The 21,799-nt window shown below is 41.7% G+C and overlaps 1 protein-coding gene across 3 annotated transcripts in view; it reads left to right on the top strand.

The window, feature by feature from the left end:
• FNIP1 (folliculin interacting protein 1) overlaps nt 1-21,799 on the top strand; it is a 92,286-nt gene that overhangs the window by 42,851 nt on the left and 27,636 nt on the right. For 2 of the 3 annotated variants that reach the window (XM_054038156.1, XM_054038157.1), the window contains exons 3-7: nt 8,030-8,173; nt 17,783-17,883; nt 18,183-18,257; nt 18,814-18,905; nt 21,297-21,380. In XM_054038156.1, coding sequence (XP_053894131.1) covers nt 8,030-8,173; nt 17,783-17,883; nt 18,183-18,257; nt 18,814-18,905; nt 21,297-21,380 — 496 coding nt within the window. The remainder of the gene's footprint in view (nt 1-8,029; nt 8,174-17,782; nt 17,884-18,182; nt 18,258-18,813; nt 18,906-21,296; nt 21,381-21,799) is intronic. The other variant, XM_054038159.1, reaches the window with a different exon arrangement.

The following is a 21,799-nucleotide window of genomic DNA, read 5'->3' as shown; positions in this document are numbered from 1 at the left end:
CAAAGAAAGGGACAAATAGACACTCTCCCTAAGGAGTGCCTCTGTGTGTTTTATTATTTTGGGATCATAGTACAGTTGATGGCCCTGGTGAAAACAACAACAACCACAACAACAACAACAACAAAAAAGACCTGTGGCCATGGGTCTCAACGCCCAGATCAATTGGCTAGAACTGGTGGGGCTCACGCTACAGGGCTAAAAATAGCCGTGTAGACTTTCAGGCTCTGGCTGGAGCCTGGGCTCTGAAACCTGGGAAAGGAGTAGAGTCTTGGCACCTGGGCTCCAGCCTGTGGAAAGATCCAATCCCAGTGACCCTGTTGATCTCGGTACCAACAGGCATTTGACAGCCATTAAGAGGGAGACTCCAGCTTGTCTGAGACAATCAAGTCTCTTGAATATTTAAGCTTCTACGGTACCAGATGGATTTGAACAGGCCCAATGTCTACCCTGTCATTTTTATTCCTGCAGCACAAACCCGAGTCTGTTGATCCGGGCTCTGAGACTTGCTGCTGCAGGTTTTTTTTGCTGTGTAGACATACCCTTAGAGGGTTAAACTTCTGTGGTAAGGCTGAGAAGGGGCCGCGTGGCAAGGACTGTGCAGGCTGCAGGAACTGAGAATGTTGGCTGAGCAGCGTGCCAGGCATTGTCACTTAGATGTGAGATCCACGTTAGACAGCTGTGATGCCTGGGCACTTGGCGTGTAGGACAGGGCAAAGTGACTTCCTTTTGTGTATCCTGTGCCTTTTTTGGTACTAGGCACAACAGGTTCTTTCCCAACTTTGTCCCCACTGATTAGTCAGCCTTCTGTATCCAGGGGCCTTATACAATTCTTAGATACTGTGCTGGAATTAATTGATGACTATTCTCTTTCCCTACGAGCAGCAGAAAATTAGACAAGGCTTCTTCCACTTTGGTTTTGCCAGTATCTCAGGAGAAAGAGACTGCACTTTTCAGCATTGTGACATCAGATCATGAGAAGATGTATCAGAACAGGAATCATTTGCATACAGAGTACATGAGGGCAGAGTGTGATGAAAAGTGCAAACATTACCAATGCCTTCACCAAATAGCCACACACAACACCTACATCATTCACATGTTATCAGTAGGACCCTACTAAATTCACAGCCATGAAAAACGCGTCACAGACCGTGAAATCTCATCTTGTGTGCTTTTACCCTATACCATACAGATAACAGATTTCATGGAGGAGACCAACATTTCTCAAATTGGGGGCCATGACCCAAAAGGAAGTTGCAGGGGGGTTGCAAGGTTATTTTAAGAGGGTGACAATACCGTGACCCCTACTTCTGCGCTGCCTTCAGAGCTGGGCGGCCAGAGAGCGATGGCTGTTGGTGAGGCTGCCAGCTCTGAAGGCAGCGCCCTGCCAGCAGCAGCGCAGAAGTAAGGGTGGCAATACCATGTCATGCCATCCTTACTTCTGTGCTGCTGCTGGCAGTGGCTCTGCCTTCAGAGCTGGGCTCCCTGCCAGCAGCCACCGCTCTCCATCTTCCCAGCTCTGAAGGAAGTGCCACTACCAGCAGCAGCGCAGAAGTGAGGGTTGCAGTACCACAACCCCGCTACAATAACCTTGTGACCCTCCCCCCACAACTCCTTTTTGAGTCAGGATCCCTACAATTACACCACCATGAATTTCACATTTAAATAGCTGAAATCATGAAATTTACAATTTTTTAAAAATCCTATGACCATGAAATTGACCCAAGTGGACCGTGAATTTTGTAGGGTCCTAGTTATCAGTCAGTCAGGTGTTGGAAACAGTCACAATACTCCTCCCTGGCAGCTTTGTAAATCTGATCCTCTTGCCTTCATAGAGATTTCAGTGTTTGCACTTCATACAACTATGAGGCTTGTTCATAATGACACCTTATTCATTTATTTTTAGGGGATAATGTCTGTCTATCACTTTAATGCCTCCTGGTAGCATCACATCCGAACCTGCTCTTTCTCCCCTAGCGTCCTTTCCCTTATTGCTGTTTCCTTCTATCTGCAAAACCCAAACCCAGAGATTAGTTAGAAACGTGCTTCCTCACTGGGTCCCAATGAAAATTTATGTGCACACGAGCAGGAAGAATGTTCCTTAGAAATCCTTGAAAAACTAATATCCGACCTGGTTTGAATTTGGATGCAAATATTCAATGGAAAGACAGATTTTTCACCCCTATTTTAAGGTATAGGCCCCAGAGGACAGAGTCAGTGCTGAGCTCTCCGCCTTCACTCTGTATTTTCTGATGTTTGAGCTGAGTGCTTGACTTCCCAACCTTGACACTGCATTTACATTGGCCATTTGCAGGAACCACACAGTTCTGTACTCCGCTGTTACTGTTCATTATTTATATAGAATCATGAATGTGTATGGTATGTAAAAACAACCAGCAATGTAAGGTGCCTGCCCCAAGAAGCTTACAGTCAAATTTGACAAGGACACCACAGAAGTGATACCACAAAATGGAGGCGAGGGAGGAGGTCAAAGAAAACGCTAGGAGGGGAATCCTGCATGAGTGCTTTCCCCAGAGAACAGAGTGCATGTGTTTTGTTTTTGCCATTATGTCTTGTTAGTTACGTTTTTGCTTTGTGTTGTCCTTTGGTGGTTTATGGCTCAAAGATTAGTGGGTGAAGGGCATTCTCAAAAAGGGATTTGACTGAAAATGGTTGCTGACTGGCACATGAGAAGTGGAAGAATTTTCTAAGCATAAGGGGAAACCTGCAAGGAGGTGTGTAGTGAAGAAGGTTAAAGAATGATAATAGAGGGAATGGGAGAAGGAGGAAGAGTCAGAAGGAATGAAGGCAGAGGCTGAGAAAAGGAGTTTGCAGTAGACAAGGCAAAAGGGAACCAAGTTGTTGAGCAGTTGTGTTGGAGAGGAAAGGGTGGAGCTTAGAGATGCTGCAAAGGAACAAGATGTGATGACAGCTGGATTGGACTTGGGAAGGAGTAAACGAGAGTCTAGCATTAGGAGTTTGGATGATGGAGGACAATGGAGTTTGTCAGAGTTTCAGGGTAACTACACCTGTATCCACCCCCCTTCCCCAACACACACACTCTGTGGTCCGCTCCAGGAAGGCCCAGTCAGGTACCAGACTTCCAACCATGCCACGTTTCTGGGTAGGGATATACAAGCCACTCTCTTCTGACTGGTGCCATATACTGTGATATTCCCAGGAAGCTAGTCTACCTAAAGGCCAGTGCCTGTGCTTTGCTTTCTTTCCGAGGGCTATGACCAGTGTATTGCCAGGAGTTATTCGTAATCACATTGTTCTTTCTAAGCAGCATACATTTATTCCTGGGGTAAAAGCATTACAGAAGAAACATTTAAAAACAATAAAAGTTCCTACACGCTTACTAATGTACCAGAAACAGCCCATCAATGTTATGGGGTCCTGGTAGACCAATGTTCTTACAACCCCTCCCTCTAGGATCAATGGTCCTGTCTGTTTGCTGAATCTAAAGAAAGACCCTAAGTCTGTTTATACTTAGCCTTTATATAGCCCAAGTTTTCTCTTTGTCCCTTGGTCTCTGAGAAACCCAGTTGGAAGAAATATATGCAAACTACCACAGGGGTGGAACCTCTCTGGGGTTGTTTACAGTTTCAGTGATGTGCCTTAATCATCCTGCCACTGTCTTTAGTTCCTGGAGGAGCTGTGGTAACCCTCCCACATAGAGCAGAACACATTCATACCTAAACCATTCATACATTTAAATTCAGTGGTCCCCAAAGATACTACATGGAGTTGCATTATGTGTCAGAGAGTTACTCACAAGGCTGGGAAGAGCAAGAGGGTTTGGGGAGCCGCTGAGTTTCATTTTCACCGCGCTGCATAGGCCACTGTTTCTGGTGCAGTGACACTTAATCAAATGCTAGTGCAGTCCGTGACCTCCTCATTTGGAATCTTTGACTCCAACTGCCACACTGGTTAAAAAGCATAAAAAGGCACATAATTTTCAACAGGCCAGGATTACCCACACATTTGATTATGCTTAAGCATAGGGTAAGTGTTGGGCATTACATTGCTTAAGGGATTAGTAACAGAATATGGAGCCATTTGCCTGGAGGTGACCTGTGAAATTGAGATGATGGTCTCAAACTGTTTCCTCGTGGACAAGACTGAATCCTGCCATCTCAGCCCTCAGTATTGATGGGCCAGCAGAGGGATGTTTTTCCCGGTCACTGCTCCTGTTTGTCTTGTAAATACTTGCAGGAGTTAGACGACACTGGGAACAAAGCTGACAACTTTCAGGAGTGCTACCTTCACTTTAAAAAACACCTGGCAGTTGAAAAAATGTGCAACAATCTAATATTCTAGGCGGATGCACTCATATTTTTATAGCCACAGTTCAGGACATCCAGCAGCAATTCAGGCTGATGTTCATAAACTGTGAGAGTTAATTTCTCTAGATTCGTTTTTCCTCAGCTGTTTCTGAGGATTCAAGTAGCCTGGCTGTTGGATGGACAGTTCTCAAGCGATGGCAGCTTAGTGTTCTTTTTGGATAGTTGGTTTCTTATATTGTCCCCATCGCAGTGAAATCTGAGCACCTACTATGGCAGACAAAAGAATAAAACGCATGATGAATGTTCTCTCTCTCTCTCTCATGCGCAACTCCCCTCCTCCCCCCATCACACTGTGTGGCTTTGGTCCAATACCCTAGGTCCCCCTCAAATGGGATTTTTCTACCCTACTCTCATTTTTGGTGCTTCCAGCACCTGCCTCAGGAAACTCGTCCTTCCTGCAGTTGCTGAGAGTCTGACTTTTGGAGTCCTACAGCCTTCCAGAGCCTTCTCCCTGTTTTCTTTCACAGACTTTCTCTCTGTTTTATTTCAGGCCTCTCTAGTCAGTCAGGATGCAGCTTGCTCCAGGGCCAGCCTGAGTTTGGTTACACTCCCCTCTCCCAGCAGCTCTGTTACTTCTGAGGTGTTGGAAATGCTAGCTCTTCTGTGTAGTCCAGTCTGAGTTCCATTAATGGAGACCTCACTTCTACGGCAATTCTCCTTTGGGGCATGGTGAGGCATTTTATCCACGTGGGGATCAATAGCTCCGAAACCAGAGTGCCTTACCTATACAGGCAGGAGAAGAAACCTTCCCCACACTCATTTACCCTGACTTTCCTATGAGTGTTTGCAAAGGGTTCATCCCATTGATTCTGGCTTCCCATAACTTCAAAGATTCAATTATTTTCATTTTAATCTTGTTCTGTTTAATTCGTGGTGGGAGAAGCAAAAGCTTGTTCCCTGTCCATACGATGAAGAGTTTATGGAGCCAGGGACAGTCCATTGTAAAACCATCAAGGGGTTTAGCAGGATCAGGCATTGCGGGGGCAGGTTGGGGAAGACGATTTAGGAAAGAGCCTGCTGCAGATGTACGTGGTAGAAGTCCAGAAGCAAGGCCACTGGGGTGAAAGCTGCTTCATAGTGGGTCTTTAGTGCATATCTATCTGCAGCTGAGTCTTGTCGGCAATTTGTGCATAAGAACTCTGGCCGGGGGATGCAGAGACCCCCTTTCCCAGCTCCCCTTTCTGGCAACTTTGTGCATGGCAGAGATTTGCTAGCAGTATTTTATCTAGAGACTCGATTTGCTGCACTATGTACATTTGGGAAGAAAGAGAATAGGTTTGAAACTTTTGTTTGTGCAGCTTATTAAATTCTGTAGTTACCTCTTTATTTTGGGAAATCTGACTTGAAAATGCTTGGAATATTCTACTGGAACACAAGTGGGCCTATTCCCTTGTTGCATAATATCTAGCAATTTGTAGCATCTAATATTTCATTGACATTCAAATTCCGTAACTACAGAGAGGAGGCGCATTACCGATACTTGATCTCATATTCCAATGGGTTACACTTAAGCACATGTTGGATTCTAAAATTGCATGTTCCAAAATTTGTCAGTGTTCTGCGTTTTACAGATGATTTGCTACTTGTAAGCTGCTGACAGATGGTATCTAAAAGATCTTGAACATTTGACCTCTTTTACTTCACAGGTTCCTTAGTTCATTTTGCGTTCCACTGCAAAGATCAAATGTCTGTTCTCCTCTAGTATTTAAATTAGGAAACTATAATTTCAAGACGGATCTCATCAGCGGATCTGGGAAAAGCTACTATGCTGAAAATAGTCAAGTGCTAGTGAAGAGAAATGATTAGGTTTTGCAAAATGTTCACTTTTTAAACTGTTATTTAATGCACAGAAGTTTTTCCCTTTACATAAATGCATTTAATATATTTCTAGCCTGAAGTAAGCCAAGTTATTATCACATCTTCTTATGGGAACTTGCAACATCTGATGGAAAATGTAAAGCTGAAATGTGGTTTGCCTGCACAGGCTGCTGTAACCCTGTGGATTCAATGTGGTTTTTTATCACATGATGCCTAGCCTAGCCCAGGACATTGTTATTTGTCAGAGATAAAATGCAATTCTAGTTCACGAGTTCCTACTAAAGTCAGATGATTATCGTTCACATGTTCCAGGCATTGTGTACTAGGCGTAAGCCAAAAATATGAGCCACTAGCAAATCTACACACTGCAAGACTTCAGCGTGCTTCCCATAAAGATTAGTGTCATAATGGGAGGTGGTTCCTCTGAGAGGGAACTTGTGCCAGTGGCTAAAGCACAAGCCTAGGGGTCAGGAGAATGGGTTTCCATTCCCATCTCTGCCACAGACTCACTAGTTTCTCTATGTTTTTCCTTAACCTCTCCCACTGGAGTAGCTTCACGCGTGGTAGCAACAGTGCAAACACTAGTGTGGGCAACTTGATGGAAAAATGTTAGTGAGGGCATGAGCCCTGTCTACACTTGGGGCCAGATTATAGCAAGCTGGTGGCCTACATACACCATGACACATGGAGCCCCACACTCCACTTGCACTGGCCTCTACCCCGCCCAGAGAGGGAGGGGCAGAGACATGTGCTCCTTTCTCCCTCTGCTTCACCTCACCTCCCCCCAGGAGCAGCAGGGGACCATCTTCTCCCTGCACAGGGCCAATGGTGGGAGTAGGAGTGGCAGGGACCTAGCAGGGCTGCCCAGAGGATTCAGGGGGCCTAGGGCAAAGCGGGGGAGCTGCAACGCTTGTACTCACCCTGCGGCGGTCCAGGTCTTCGGCAGCATTTCGGTGGTGCGGGGCCCTTCAGTCGCTCCGCGTCTTCGGAAGCACTGAAGGACCCGCCGCTGCTTAAATGCCGCCGAAGTCCCGGACCGCCGCCGGGCCAGGGCCCCTGCGGGGCCCGGGGCCTCAGGCAAATTGCCCCACTTGTGTGCGCGCCCCCCCCCCCTCCCCGGGCAGTCCTGGGACCTAGTACTTATCCTGGCAGCTGGCATGTATCTGCTTGGATGAGTGGGCTGGGCCTCCCTGCACTTTTTTTCCTTCTGCCAGCTGACACATGCACAGAGCCCCCTGTTGAGGTGGTGTTGGCAGGACGCCCATCCCATTGAGATGCCTGGGGCAATTCACACCTCTCAGAGCTATTGTTTCTGGCCCTTTGCAGACTCTGCTTACACTTGGGTTGCATTTTCAGGCTTTTCTTCACAACTGTTAGGGCTCAAAAGCCGAATTTTTAAAATTGTCATCTGCATGTATGAAGTGCTATGCCAACCACAAGACTATATAAACACTTACTAGTATGTACGTAAGGTGGGGAGAAGGCAGTTGGAATATATTGTTCCTCTCCCTGTATTCACCCCTTTCTTTGCCACCCAATCTCCTGCTCCTGTGCCCAGTAATTATTCTCTGTAAAACTTCAAAGCAGCTTCACTGCCTGCAGTTTCTTAAGAAAATGAACAAGGAGTGTTGTATTAGCTCCCAGTTCAGTTTTCTAAGTAAAGCAGCCCAGCCTCCTTCCCTGTAGCAAGTCTGGAGAAGAAATAAATCCTCATTCTGCTTAGTGTTTGCCTTGGCATATAACCTTTTTGCCACTAAATATGCTCCCTAAACTGGGAATACAAGACCAGATCATTCCAGTGCCATTAAACAATGATTGTAGGGATGTGAAATCTAATGACAGGCATGTGGTCTGTGTTTCAGAAACTCTGTAGTGATGCTCAGGTGAGAGTCTTTGGGAAATGTTGCCAACTGAAGCCTGGAGGAGACAGTTCCTCTTCATTGGACAGTTCCATCAATTCATCCTCCTCGTCTTCCGATACGAAAGAACAATGCCCAAAATACCAGGTGAGAATTCTTTTATATTATTTCAATCTTGTCAAATTTTGCAACAGATGTATCGAATGTTTTAAAATTCTTAAAATTAGAGACGGCCTGAGGCAGGAGTTTTTCTTCAAGGTTTAGACTAAAGTCGCAGTTCGATCGTGAATCGAGACTATGGTTTTGGGTTCCAGGGCACTAAAACATAGTAAACTGTTCTCTCAAGAGCGCTGCCTTGAATGGCAGAAGTATCTCCAGAGTATGAGAGGTCTGCCCTTTTGGGCCATATCTGAACAGGACCTGGACAATAAGCCCCATCTGTGAAATGAGACTTGGGACTGGACCCATAATGGTAGGCTGGGACATTTTGTTCCTTTGAGTATTTGGACCTGTATGGGCCCTTCTCTAGTGACAGACCCTAGGCTTCATGATATTTTTAAATATTCTGAATTACAAATATATTTAAAGTCAAATGTTCTATGTCAGGGGAAACTTTAAAAAAAAAGGTAATGTGGCAACAGACAGCTGTAAATCTGTAGATGAAGGCTATGTAATAGTGCTATATAACTTGAGTTAAATTTTACAAAAGTGTGGAGGTTTTGGTTACAAGAGTAGCCCGAGTTATCTGACACGGATATATTTCTGTCATCTCAGCTTCCATGGATCACAAGCATTTTATACTAAGCCATCCTAAAATAGAACTGAGCCGTTATACTCTTTGTAATGAATTTATTGCATGTTTGAGGGAACTTTCCCCCTTAAACAACTTATTTTGAGGTACAGTACTACTGATGTCTCAGCCCACCAGTGATATAGATGAACAAACTTTCTGCATTGATTTTATCCATAATCACATTAGCTGTTGCTATATTTGACCAGAAATGTATTCCCTTTGTCTTTTCTTTCCCATACAGCTCTTCTCCATAGCTTCAGTAAGGTGACTGAAGTCCTATTTGCCCTTTCGCCCTTCTTGGAAGGGTATTTTGTGTGGTTTTGAGAAGAAAAGCTGTTCCATTTCTCTTGGTGTGCTTCCTCTGGCACAACATAACCCCCACAGTGTCCTATGTAACCAAGAGACCATTATGCTCCCCAATGTCTAGACCAGGGGTCAGCAACCTTTCAGAAGTGGTGTGCCGAGTCTTCATTTATTCACTCTAATTTAAGGTTTTGCGTGCCAGTCATACATTTTAACATTTTTAGAAGAACTCTTTCTATAAGTCTATAATTTGTATGTAAAGTAAATAAGGTTTTTAAAATGTCTAAGAAGCTTCATTTAAAATTAAATTAAAATGCAGAGCCCCCCCGACCGGTGGCCAGGACCCGCGCAGTGTGAGTGCCACTGAAAATCAGCTTGTGTGTCGCCTTTGGCACGCATGCAGAGGCTGCCTACCCCTGGTCTAGACCTACAGCTACTTATTTCTCTTCTCAATTGGGCAGGCTCTGTACAAACACTGATTAGCATTGGAGAATAAAAGTGTGATCTATATGTATATATAATGTAGTATGTGCAACCTTTGCAGTTGCAAAGTGGAAGTCCCAATAACATAATGCTAATAGCACGTTTTATAATAGTTTTATTTAAATATATGTGACTATGATGTAGGTGATTTAGAAGATGAAATATGGTGCTTTGTCCCAGGCTGCTGTGTGGTATTCTGATTGTGTCCCATCTAAAGCACTCACAAATGTCACTAGAATACATTTCGATGCTTCTAAATAAGGTCTGATATTGCTAATACTTGTAGAGGACTTCCCACAGTAGAATGTACTGTACCTGGTAGTGTTTGCAGGATCTTGCCCTAGTATTTTTTTTTCTCATCCAGGCTGAAGGTTTGTTTGATCATGAGACCCGGGTTTTACAACTGTGTTGCAATTCTGTTTATATGTGTAGAAGGTTATTTTGTGCAATATGTGCAGTAAGTAGAAATTTAAAATGCTACAAATTTACCAGTCAGAAATGTGATTTCCAAATCATGCAAATATTACTGACTCTAATATGCTAGTGTGTAATAACAAACACTTGCAATTTATTTATGATCTGCTTTTATGTGAGCTCAGAAATTTGAGCAAGGGAATTGGTTTGTTTCCAAGTCGTCATTCCCTAGAGTCGTGCCCTTTTGCCATACGCTCTTCAGTTATTACTCATACGAGTTTTTAATTTTTAACCCCTTTTCTTGGCTGATCGCACTTCACTTTGGTCTTTGATGACCTCTATTTTCTAGAACTTGGAGGCCCAGGTGGTTGAACAGCAGCAAGGTTCTCACAATAAATGTAGGCATCTGTGGTAATGCAAGGTAGAGTCATCCTCATTAGGCACGTATGAAGGCCAAACCAAAGCAGGGCATCTCATCAGGATCTTTGTCTTTGGCAGTGCCTCTTCCCGATCTTGCAGGGGAAAGACCACCCCCCCTGTAATTAGGTTTGAAATGAGTAGATTTTCACTTTTCATGATTTTTGATAATAAATTTGTGTCTGGGTATTTCCTCCTCTCCCTTCCCCCCCCCCCCCCTCCAGTTTTTATTGACTTAAATTTTCGCACTGGCAGAAAATTAAAAACAAACCATCCTCAAATGCTTTATATTCAAAACATAAGCACTCCTGCAATTTATATCCAGAGATAAAAATCATCATAATTGTGCCTAATAGTTTGTAATGATCATTATTCAGTGTTCCATGTACAAAAGTACTTTTCTAGAGCCACGCTCACTTTTTTTAGGCTCTTGGGTGATATTTACTGATTAAAATCTAATCTTTCCTAGACTACCTGCAATGCACCTGGCCAATTAGGCAATATGATATCATGGGAGATGAGGATGGGAATTTAGCCATGATCCAGTTTTTGCCGTGACACATGAAGATTAATAGTCCTTGTAATTATATCCCCATTTTTATAGTGGTAGTTGCTATTTTTATTCATGACCCATCTTTTTTGGGCTCCTGGAGTGATAGTGAGTTGCAGAAGTTAGGTATTCTGTTAAAATATTATGACCTTAGCAATAGATCCTTTTTGCAAACCGCTTTGAAGATTCAAAGAGCTAAGTAGCGGAAAGTGTTACGTTTTAAATGAGTTATCTTTGAGTTTCATAGTATCTCCTTGTTCTTATTTTGATGGGTAGGGTAAGTAGAAGAATTCAGTGGCCTTCTTTACATATTCATTATTTCTGGTGAGGATCTGGAGGCCTGGATTCTATTTCTGATTCTGCCATTAGCTCACTCTGTGACATTGGGAAAGTCGTTTAGATTTAGGCCAAACTTGGTTGTTACTTAAACCCATATTTAGTCACCTAAATAATTAGTCTAACTTTTCCCAGAAGGTGCGCAAACCCAGCTCCCATAGATTTCTATGGGAGCTGTGCATGCTTAGTACCCTGTGAATATCAGCGCACTTAAGTATCTAATTTTAGGCACCCATATTTGCAAATGTTGTTCTAAATTCTTTGCTCCGCCATCTGGAGTTAACAAAGTCAAAGGATGTGGCTTGTTGTTGTTTTGCCTAGTGCCCAAGTGCAGCAGCTCTGAAGTGTCTGAGCTTCGGGAGTCCTTGGGGCATTTAATTTAGTCAGGGTCAGGCACAGCAAGCGGGGAGCCAGAGGAACTGCCGGCAAAAAAGAACATGAGTACAAAAAGTGACCCTGCTTACTTATGAATATGATTGGAAAGACAGCACCTAGAAACTCATGTCACTCTTTCCTCTCATCTATCAGCTGCAAGAACATCTTCAGTTGATTGGCCTGGGTAACTTTTTAATTTTAGTCTGAAGATTTTTGCTTGTTGTGTGCAATACTTTATCTAGCATATGATGTTACGTGTCATTCCTCCTTTGTGCTCAATCAGTATTGCTTATGGCAAACTCTCACCAGTCAAGTAACAGGAAATGCATGATTACTCATGACGTCATATGCTCTTTCCTTGTACTGAAGGAGGCAATCAGTACAATAACAATAGACAGAAGTGTGTCAAATGCAAAATATTATGCACAGGTGATTGAGTCAACCCTTAACTTGTCAAGAAGCCATTGGTCCAGCCTATCCAAAATCCATGATCTCCATAGAACGATCAGCAGGAAACACATAGCTCTTCAATTCTGATGATCTCGTAAAAGAAAAGTTTAGGCTCTAAGGCCCTCATTCAGGAAAACACTGAAGCTCATTCTTAACTCCAGGCATTTGTTTAAGTCTCGTTGACTTCTGTAGGGATGCTTTTTGGTTTGGGACCCATGACCTGATGTCTGTGTCTTTATACACATGGTATTACGCCCGCAGAGATGGATTATGGCCAGGATTCTGTTTGGATCAATGGATTAAAAAAATGTGTTTTGAAAACCGCAATTAATTATTATTTTCAGGTACTCACAATTAATTGGACTTTTAAACACCCAGATACTTCTTATTTTGGAATATTTACAAATATTTTAATTTATAGAAAAACGCTTTCAGTTCCCCTTTTAGAATTCCTACTTAATTTTAAAATCTTATTTCCTCAATATGTGCCATTCAGGGGGCACCATATTTGTCCTCTGAACTGCCCTCTGCTGGAATCTAGAAAAAAACAATTGCTCAAACTCCTAAACATTACATATACAGTAGAGCCTCAGAGTTAACGAACACTTCAGGAATGGAGGTTGTTCATAACTCTGAAATGTTCGTAACTCTGAACTTCCGGTTCCAAATGAGGTGTGTGGTTGACTGGTCAGTTTGTAACTCTGGTTTTTATAACTCTGAGGTTCTACTGTACATTGTGATCCAAAGACTCTTGAAGTCAATGGAAAGACCTCATATGAACTTCAGTGAACCATGGATCAGGCCCTAAGAAAGCAATCGAACAAACTCTGTGAGTCTTCGCTTTTATACTTGGATTATTTGGGAAACAAGAATTAACATCCCCTGATTTGTCTAATATGCAAAGAAGGTAAGTGAGCATCCCTACTCATACCACACTGCAAGAACTTCTTTGCATGTTCAGTCTTAATCTTCGGCTAAAAAAGATTTTCCAAACCCACGTGTTTTTCAATAAGTACTTGTATACTGTGATGCTATTGCACTTTCTCCATATGATAGTCCATGGTTTCTTTATTATATTCTATAATTCAGTCTAAGTTTTTCCCCGTGCATTGACAGACATTATATCTGGTATTACTATGGTGTCGGCCTGTCTGATATTAGTGAAGTGTTGAGTTTTGTATGTGATGTGAAATTATATTTACTAAAAGTAATTTGAGGAAATAATTTCTGTAAAAGACACACACACATACTAATTTAGAACAGTACACAACCCCCTCCTCTCATCTTCCTTCCTGATGGGGCTGAACTTAACCCAGATGAACACTCTACTGTTTAGATTAATGTTACTGAATGCCATTGCCTGGTGCTTAATCATGAAAGTGTACATTATCCTTTATAGCGACACATTCAGCTGGTGCCAAGTGATTTAAATCTTTCTTAACCAGGTGTTAAATATGTGTGAAATTCTGAACTGTGGTATTTTAAGGCAGAAGTTGCCAAATAAAGATTAAAAGGAGATGGAATGCAGCAAATCAGAGCTAGTCAAATTATTTGTTACAAATTTAGCCCTATTTTCATAAGTGCTTACTGTTGTAAATAATAAAAATAATTTATATTGCAGTAGAGTCAAATAGTCCCAATTAAGCCTCATTGTGTCTGGCACTGTACATGATTATTGTTATTCTTCATTATTCGCGTATAAAATCTTTGGGACCAGGAAGATGATGAAGGGAAGTCTAGTACTATGTGTCTGTACAGTGCACAGTACAATAGGACTCCATTCTTGGTTGGCTCTTTGGTACAACATAATAAACAGGATTAATAATAACTAACTGAACAGTTTGTGTTGCAGTAAGGTTTTACCTGAGTGGGACGCAAATCCAGCTGAAGAATCCAACTTTTTTATCCGAGCATGGGACTGGCACTGTTGCTAAGAGTGGCAGAGTTAACCTTACTGCAACAGAAGCCGCTCCGTTAAGCCATTATTTGAGGACGGTAGGTGCACATAGAGCTCAAAACCCCAGTATGACAGATCTTGGTGAAGGCCAAAAGGAAGCTGAGAACTGGAGACACTGAATCCTGACAACCAAATCTGTAACAAGAGTAGGCACATTCAATGTATTTACTATGTGTAGTACGGAAATGTTGGCACAAGTGACCTGAGAAATGAAAAAATACCACCTGAACATATGTCAGCGAGATGAGGTAGGCGGGGAGTGGCAAGGTGGTGCTACAATCTTACACTGAGGAGGAGGAACCCATGAAAGAGGTGTAGGAATTATGCTGGATAATATCACAGCGAAAACCCTGCTGGCTTGGGAACCAGTGAATGACGGAATAATAACAGCCAGACTGCAAACAAAACATGTGTACAATAATCCAAGACTTTGTCTATACTAGAATTTATGTCAGTATAATTTATGTCGTTCAGGGGTGTGAATAAGCCACCTCCTTGAGTGATATAAGTTACACTGACCTAAGTGTTGTGTAGACAGCACTACTTTCAGCAGGACAGCTATTGCCGCTCGTTGGGGCTGGATTAATTAAGTCAACGGAAGAGCTCTCTCCCATCACCATAGAGCATCTGCACTGCAGTGCTACAGCTGTAAGCTCTGTAGTGTAAATGTAGCCCAAGTATATGACCAACAAATGCATTAGGCAACAGTGAAAAGAATACATTCTACAAGCAGGTGCAGCAAGTATTGGATGACATCCCTAATCAAGACATCAGTTTGATGATAGGTGACTTCAATGCACAAACTGGCAACAACTCGATTGGCTGGGAAGGTGTCCTGGGAAGCAGCAGAAGGCATCCAAACTTATAATGATGAATGGCTCTTGAAACTCTGTGGCTCAAACACCGTAAAGAGAGGCCATGTGCATATATCTAAGAGGTGAGCATCGTCTTTGAGGGATGTCAGAGTCAGCAGAGGAGCAGATGTTGGCTCAGATCATTATCTCTGAGAGGCTACATTACAACTTAAACTCAAAAAAACCACAAAGATGGACAAAAAGAATGTTACAGCAATAGAGAAGTTCCAGGACAAAGAAATGCAGATCAGATTGCATTTAGCAACTGTTCCAGTATTTTACAGAACCAGACTGATGGAAGTCTGGAAGACAGATGGTCAACCTGGAAGAAGACGGTAGTCGAGACAGCAGAGGAAGTAGTGGGCCTCCAAAGAGGGCAAAAGTAAGGTGGATAGATTATTACATCTGGAACATGGGCAGCAATTGACAAACAGAAAACCCTGAAGGCAAAAAAGGAATAGTGCAAGACACAGGCAGAACTCTTAAAGGCAGATGCAAGATGCAGAGTTAAGGACAAAGAAATAAAGAAGAAATTCAGGCAAGATAGAAATGTCTGGTTCAGAAGAAGGCTGCAGAGGCAGAAGCAGCAGCACAAGAGAGGAGATTTCAAGCAGCTCTATAGACTAGTGAAAGACCTCTCAGAAAGACTAGGGGCTGGTCCACACTAACCGCCCAGTTCGTACTAAGATACGCAACTTCAGCTACGTGAATAACGTAGCTGAAGTCAAAGTACCTTAGTTCGAGCTACAAAGTACTTACCGCGGGTCCACACGCGGCAGGCAGGCTCCCCCGTCGACTCCGCGTACTCTTCTCGCGGAGCAGGAGTACTGGTGTCGACGGCGAGCACTTCCGGGATTGATTTATCGCGTCTAGACAAGACACGATAAATCGATCCCAGAAGAGCGATTGCTTACCGCCGAACCCGGAGGTAAGTATAGACATACTGTAGGTCATCACAGGTGATGCCCATCAATGACTGTCATGGACAGATGTTGAAGATGTATGAAGAACAAGCCTGGAAAGAATATTTCCATTCCAGATTAAACTGTCTAGAGCCAACAATCATGCGCAGATTTGAGTGAAATGCCAGTGCTAAATTAGAAATAGAAGAGGGACCAATAACGCCCAATGAAATTAAAGAAGCCATCAAAGGCCTCAAACAAGGGAAACACCTGATGCTCACAGAATTCAAGCAGATGAACTGAAGTCAGGAGGGAAAATTCTGCCTGAGCAGCTAATAAAACTCTGACAAAATATGGGTGAAAGAACAAGTACTACGAGACTGGAAAGATGGTATTATTGTGGCATTATGAAAAAGGGTGATCTTATTCAGTGCATGTTATCACCTGGGAAAAAGTACCACAACTAGTGAGTGACAGTAATCAGTGGAGGAACTGAGAGCTTACAACCTAAATATAAGACAAGAGACAACAGGTGGATACAACAGATGTGGGAGGAACACAAGATAACAGTGACACAATTATTGTTAGTGTAATAAGCAGCAGACACAGCATACCAACTGCCTAGCCTTTGTCAAATATCTGGTAAATGGCAGAGCGAGATTTAAGGAGAGCCTTTGAAGCAGGACAAAATAGTGTCTGTTTGGATTTTTACGGGGAGCTCCTCCCAATGCATAAGGGGTGGCCTGGGCAAAAGCACTAAGGTGTTTGGGGGACGATTGGCTTGATGGATGATGAAGGCTGGCTGCCATCATTGGCAAGGCAAGGGTGGAGGGTTGAAGGCTTGATTGTACATAAAAGATTATGGATAGGGTGGGGCTAATCCATGAATGGCCTTAAAAGTGAAGACCTAGTTTTTGTTTGCAGTGGAAAAGGGAGAACCAGGGGAGGGGGAATAGTTTGTGACCACATTTCAGCTGACTGTGAACTGTTTTTGTTCAGCAATTTACTATTCGTTATTCAGTGGTCACTTTAAGTCACCTGATATTTTTTTTTTCTGTTTCTTGTCTGGATAATTGAAACTTTTTAAAGAGGAAAATGATGAATTACAAATAACTTACTGCTAGTAAAAAGATTCAGATGGAAAATGATTGTTATGAAAGTTTGTGAGACTTTTGGTATTTGTGAACTGTTTCACAAATACCAGAGTGACTTTCTGAATACTCATGAACAACAACTCATAAGATTGTACAAATAACTGTGAATCAAACTCATCAATAATTTATTTGAGCATAATTACAAATCCCTTTTTGCCTCACTAGGTCACCTCTAGAAATGCTTTCTGTACTATTATGTGTAATATTGCCCAGATTACTTAGGCCTTCTAATTTTCTTTATAATTACCTATGTTGCAAACAGGAGAAATCTTAATTGGGAAGATAGGTTGCATAGCAGTCTGTTGGAATTGTACATTTTTATAAACAAGTTGCATTTCATACAAACCTGCCTGTGGCTGTAGAATTCTGCCCCTTAATCTAGGCCTTGAAATTGGGGACTGATCCCTTATCAATTCCTGAGAATATATCCTACTCCACTCCACCCCTTGTGACTCAGCTGTGTCTTCAGTAACAACTGCCAGCAGCCAGTACTGAAATGCACTGCACCTCCCATAGAGATAGGTTTGTTGTGTTAATTGTACTGATTGGTTCAGTCCACAAACCCACCTTAAGATTGCTTCTTGGAGTAGAATTTATCTCAGTCAATCATAGGCTTTTAAATGGCCTACACCATGGTGTGTTGCAACTGTACCTGATATTTGCATCCATCAGAGCAAAGCATTTTTTAAATATTTTTCCTTGTTTCTGTGTTGCCTTAATTGAAATGCTCAAGTGCATAACAAAATAATTAACTGATTTGTTCTGCAGGGTTCTCGATGCTCCTCTGATGCCAATATGCTCGGGGAGATGATGTTTGGCTCTGTGGCCATGAGCTACAAGGGTTCTACATTGAAAATTCATCAGATCCGGTGAGACTCATTCTGGGGTTTTTTTTGTTTGTTCGTTTGTTTTTAACTGATGTCCTTTTCACAAGATTCTGTATTGGGGTAAAATTGTTATTCAACTGAATGTTCCCAATGCAGAGCAGAGGCAGTTTCTAGGTACAAATAATATTTATCCCGATAATGTTTTAGACATATAATAATGCTAGGCTAATTGTTGTGCTATACATTTAAGCCTTTAAAATCTGAAGGGATGTGAATGGAGGAAAAAAAGGAAGTCTTGGGACAATAGTTCTGTACTGATCTCTTCCTTTTTTGTCTCATAGCTCCCCTCCTCAGCTCATGCTTAGCAAGGTTTTTACAGCTCGAACTGGAAGTAGCATCTATGGAAGTCTAAACACGTGAGTACATTAGAAATAGATTCATTAGTCTGAGTAGCTGAACCTAAGCATTACTTGGAAGAGAATTCTGATCATGTCAGGAGCCTCAAAATTCTTTTTTCTACATCACAAGGAACTTTGTATTGTTTCCTGTGACTTGCCTCTCCACTGTTTGCTTGTGGTCATCTCCACCTCACCTTGCCTTAAGCAAAGGGATGGACTGTTCCTTCAGAGCAGGTGCTGGTACTTTGGCAGTTGGAGACTGATCCTGCAAGGGGCTGAGCGCTTTTGATTCCTACTGAAATCAATGAGAGTTGAAGGCACTCAATAATACCTGTTGGGAGTGAGGTGTTACGGAGTGGGTCTTTCTTTGAGCTACTTGCTGCTCAGTTTGCATGTGCTAACCGTACAACTGGCCTGGCTTTGTGAACACTATCAGGTGGTAGGGGTTTTTCCACAACTTTAATGAAAGCCTGCACTAGTTGTTAGTCTGTTCCATTCCAACTATAAATTAAATCAGACAGCACTGTACCAAAATGTGAATTACTGATTTTGTTGGGTTTTTGGTTTTTTTTAGGTTGCAGGACAGTCTTGAGTTCATTAATCAGGACAGTAATACATTAAAGCCAGACCATAGTACAATTATGAATGGACTCCTTGAAAACATAGGTAATTAAAAGCTTATTTTCTTTCTTGGTATCTTTTGTTAATTGAATAAGCACTAGATTTTCAGACTGTTGTGAAAAATTCCATATATGAATATTTATTATGCAGCTAATAAAACCCACTGAAACAGTAGCAAGGGATTTTATAGAAAGAAACCTTGGCATGGATTTGGGGAGTGTAGACCATACAGCTTAGGTCTTGGTAATGGGACACAGCTTTTTTTTCCATCTTGGTTAGAGTTTAAATACAGCCTATATCAGGAAACACCAATACAGCCCTGCTTAGTAAGCAGAACTTTCCCTTAATTAGTTAGTTTAATTTTCAAGCCAAGGTTCTGTTGTAGTTAGAATAAAATTGGCTGGAAAAAGTTAATTTTAAAACTTTAAGTGATCAGCTTCCAAGATTATCAGTGGACATGCATACTCTTCTGCTCTAGCAGTCAGACCTCTGAGGCTAAGTGAATGTTGTGTTAGCACAAAATGGGGTTTTGGCTACCAAATAATGGCATCAGTTCTTGGGAACAAGGGTCCATCCATGTCCTCGTGAATCTCAATGGGTCGACGTTTGTGCTTAAATTTAAACATGTGCTTGAGTGCCTTGCTAGATCAGAAATGAAGTAATTCTTTTAAAATCAATTTTTATAGCTGAAACTGCAGAAATGAACCTGCTTTAAAAAGGTTCAGAAACATCAACAGATGTTTTTCACTCCTTGTTGTGGCACATGTTTCTTTAAAACTTGCATTATCATTTGCAAGCTAATTGAGGTATAATAATGATAATAGGCTTGTGCTACTTTTCTTGCCAGTAATTCATTTACAAGGGAAGCCTTGTAAAGGCGTTTGAGACTGTTGTCCATTAAATGCATCCACGTTTACAAACTGTGGAAAGTCAAAGTTGTACGTCCTCCTCATTACTCAGTATTTCCTTTGGGCTTTATGTGAGATTTTTAAAATTGCCTAAGTGAGTTAGGAGCCAAAGTAAAGACATTCCTAACTCAGGCACGTTTGAAAATCTCACCTTTCGTCTGCAATTTGTAAGACAGGGGCTTTTGTCTGGCAAAGTTGTTAATATGCCAACCTCCACCTTCCTGGCCCCCACAAAAAAAATCCACAGGGAAAATTAAAACTTGGGCATTGTCACTGTTGTGATTCAGTGATTTAGGTGTAACAAAGCATAACAATGATTGCCTTTTACAGCAGCAAAAAAGAAGGAAAATAGCTCTCCTAGTGTGCTACTGTAGGAGGTGTCAGTACATCAGTTGGGAGTCACAGAGGTACGGGGCTAACAAATGACAGAGCATTTCAGAAGAAGAAACAAAAATACAGAGACCGCAACTGCACGAACTTTCAATCCTTTCATCAGTGTTTGTTTACAGTTCCCACTTCAAGGCAGAGGGAACAATGGGCAAGACAGGGCCAAGAAGTTAATCTATAACTGGAGCATTTGTAATAACTAAATTAAACAAAAAAAATGCTGCTAACGCATTTACTCTTGCCAGCTCGTGATATAAAAAAGTTTCTGTGTGTTTTGGTTGGGGACTGTTTACACACTGGTCTTTTCATACATACATGCCTGCTTTTTTTTTTTTTTTTTTTTTAACTAGTCTCTAAGTCATTTAAAGAGATGGGAAGGGAGCTGTAGTTAAAGTGCAGCCTTCTGAATTTTTTAATCAATTTACATAGAAAACCTTGGGTGCACAATAGCTTCCCAAATTCAGCTTTTTGGTGCAGCTGGCAATTAACTAATTAAAAATGTCAGTGTTATGTTTTTATGTACATAAAACAAGCATAAGGTATTTCCCTGATGTAACTTACCTGTCAATAATGAATTTTTCTATGGTTTTAAAGTTGTTAATGTTTATTTTCTGTCCACTATTCTTATGCCTAATGTCATGTATTGACTCTTAATTTTCATGAGCAGTGATTCTGACCTGTAATTTTTCTCACCACTCTATTAAACTTAATTTATTCATGCTTTTTTTTTTTTCATCTTCTTCGAAGGTGGAGTACCGTAGCCACCTCGTCAATGGAGATATTAAAACAAATGTTTTACATCAGGCTAAATTTAGAATCTGTGAATCGAGCTATAGTTTTGAGATCGTAGGTGTTCTTAACTTCCTGCATAAATTAATTATTTGCATTTTAAAAGTCTCTTTTCTGGGAGATAATGTAAAATTGGATCCTGTTTTAAAAAAAATAAATATTGGAAATACAGTGTTTTAACCATAGGTACTTCAGCTTGGATTGTAACTCTTGCTGAGCGTAAGAGCTGTATTCTTCTGTATCTGTTGGTCTGCATTTATGTTGGCTTATATCTTTTTTTCCTCCCCTACAGACTCTGCTCTGCTTTACTAACCTCATTCTTTCATATGTATTTTACGTTCTTGCCATGTAGGTCTTTCACAGCTTTGCAGCCCTAGGCGAGCGTTCTCTGAACAAGGTCCGCTCCGCCTGATCCGGAGCGCCTCTTTCTTTGCAGGTTTGCAGTGTGCTGTGTGCATAGTCTAGTTTATGTAACAGAGATGTGTGGATTTGTAGTATAGCCATGGAAATAAGATATGTTTTAAAAATACAGTTGTGAAATTGGAGGGCATGGGGAAAATGCAGAGTGAGCAGAGGTGCCTGCTTTTTAGCTTTTTATCATTTGTGGGAATTTTATCCTAGAAAGCAGTAGATGCTTTAAAAGTTCTTAATGAGTTTTGTTTTATAGACACTTGGCCATTTGCACGGTGCATATCTATTTTTGGAGGCAATGTTTCACACTAGTTGCTTTCCAAACTAATTTGGAACTTGTTCTAACCAAATTTATAAGAATATGTAATCACTTTTGGTTCATATAAAATGAACAATTCTTGTTTTCAGTGGTTGGGTCTTACTTCCATGGCTGAAGTAGCTTTT

The sequence above is a fragment of the Malaclemys terrapin genome, chromosome 8 (genome assembly GCF_027887155.1).
Source record: "Malaclemys terrapin pileata isolate rMalTer1 chromosome 8, rMalTer1.hap1, whole genome shotgun sequence".
Classification (NCBI taxonomy): Eukaryota; Metazoa; Chordata; order Testudines; family Emydidae; genus Malaclemys; species Malaclemys terrapin.
Note: the sequence above shows the minus strand (reverse complement) of the source record. Positions and strands in the feature narration are given on the sequence as shown.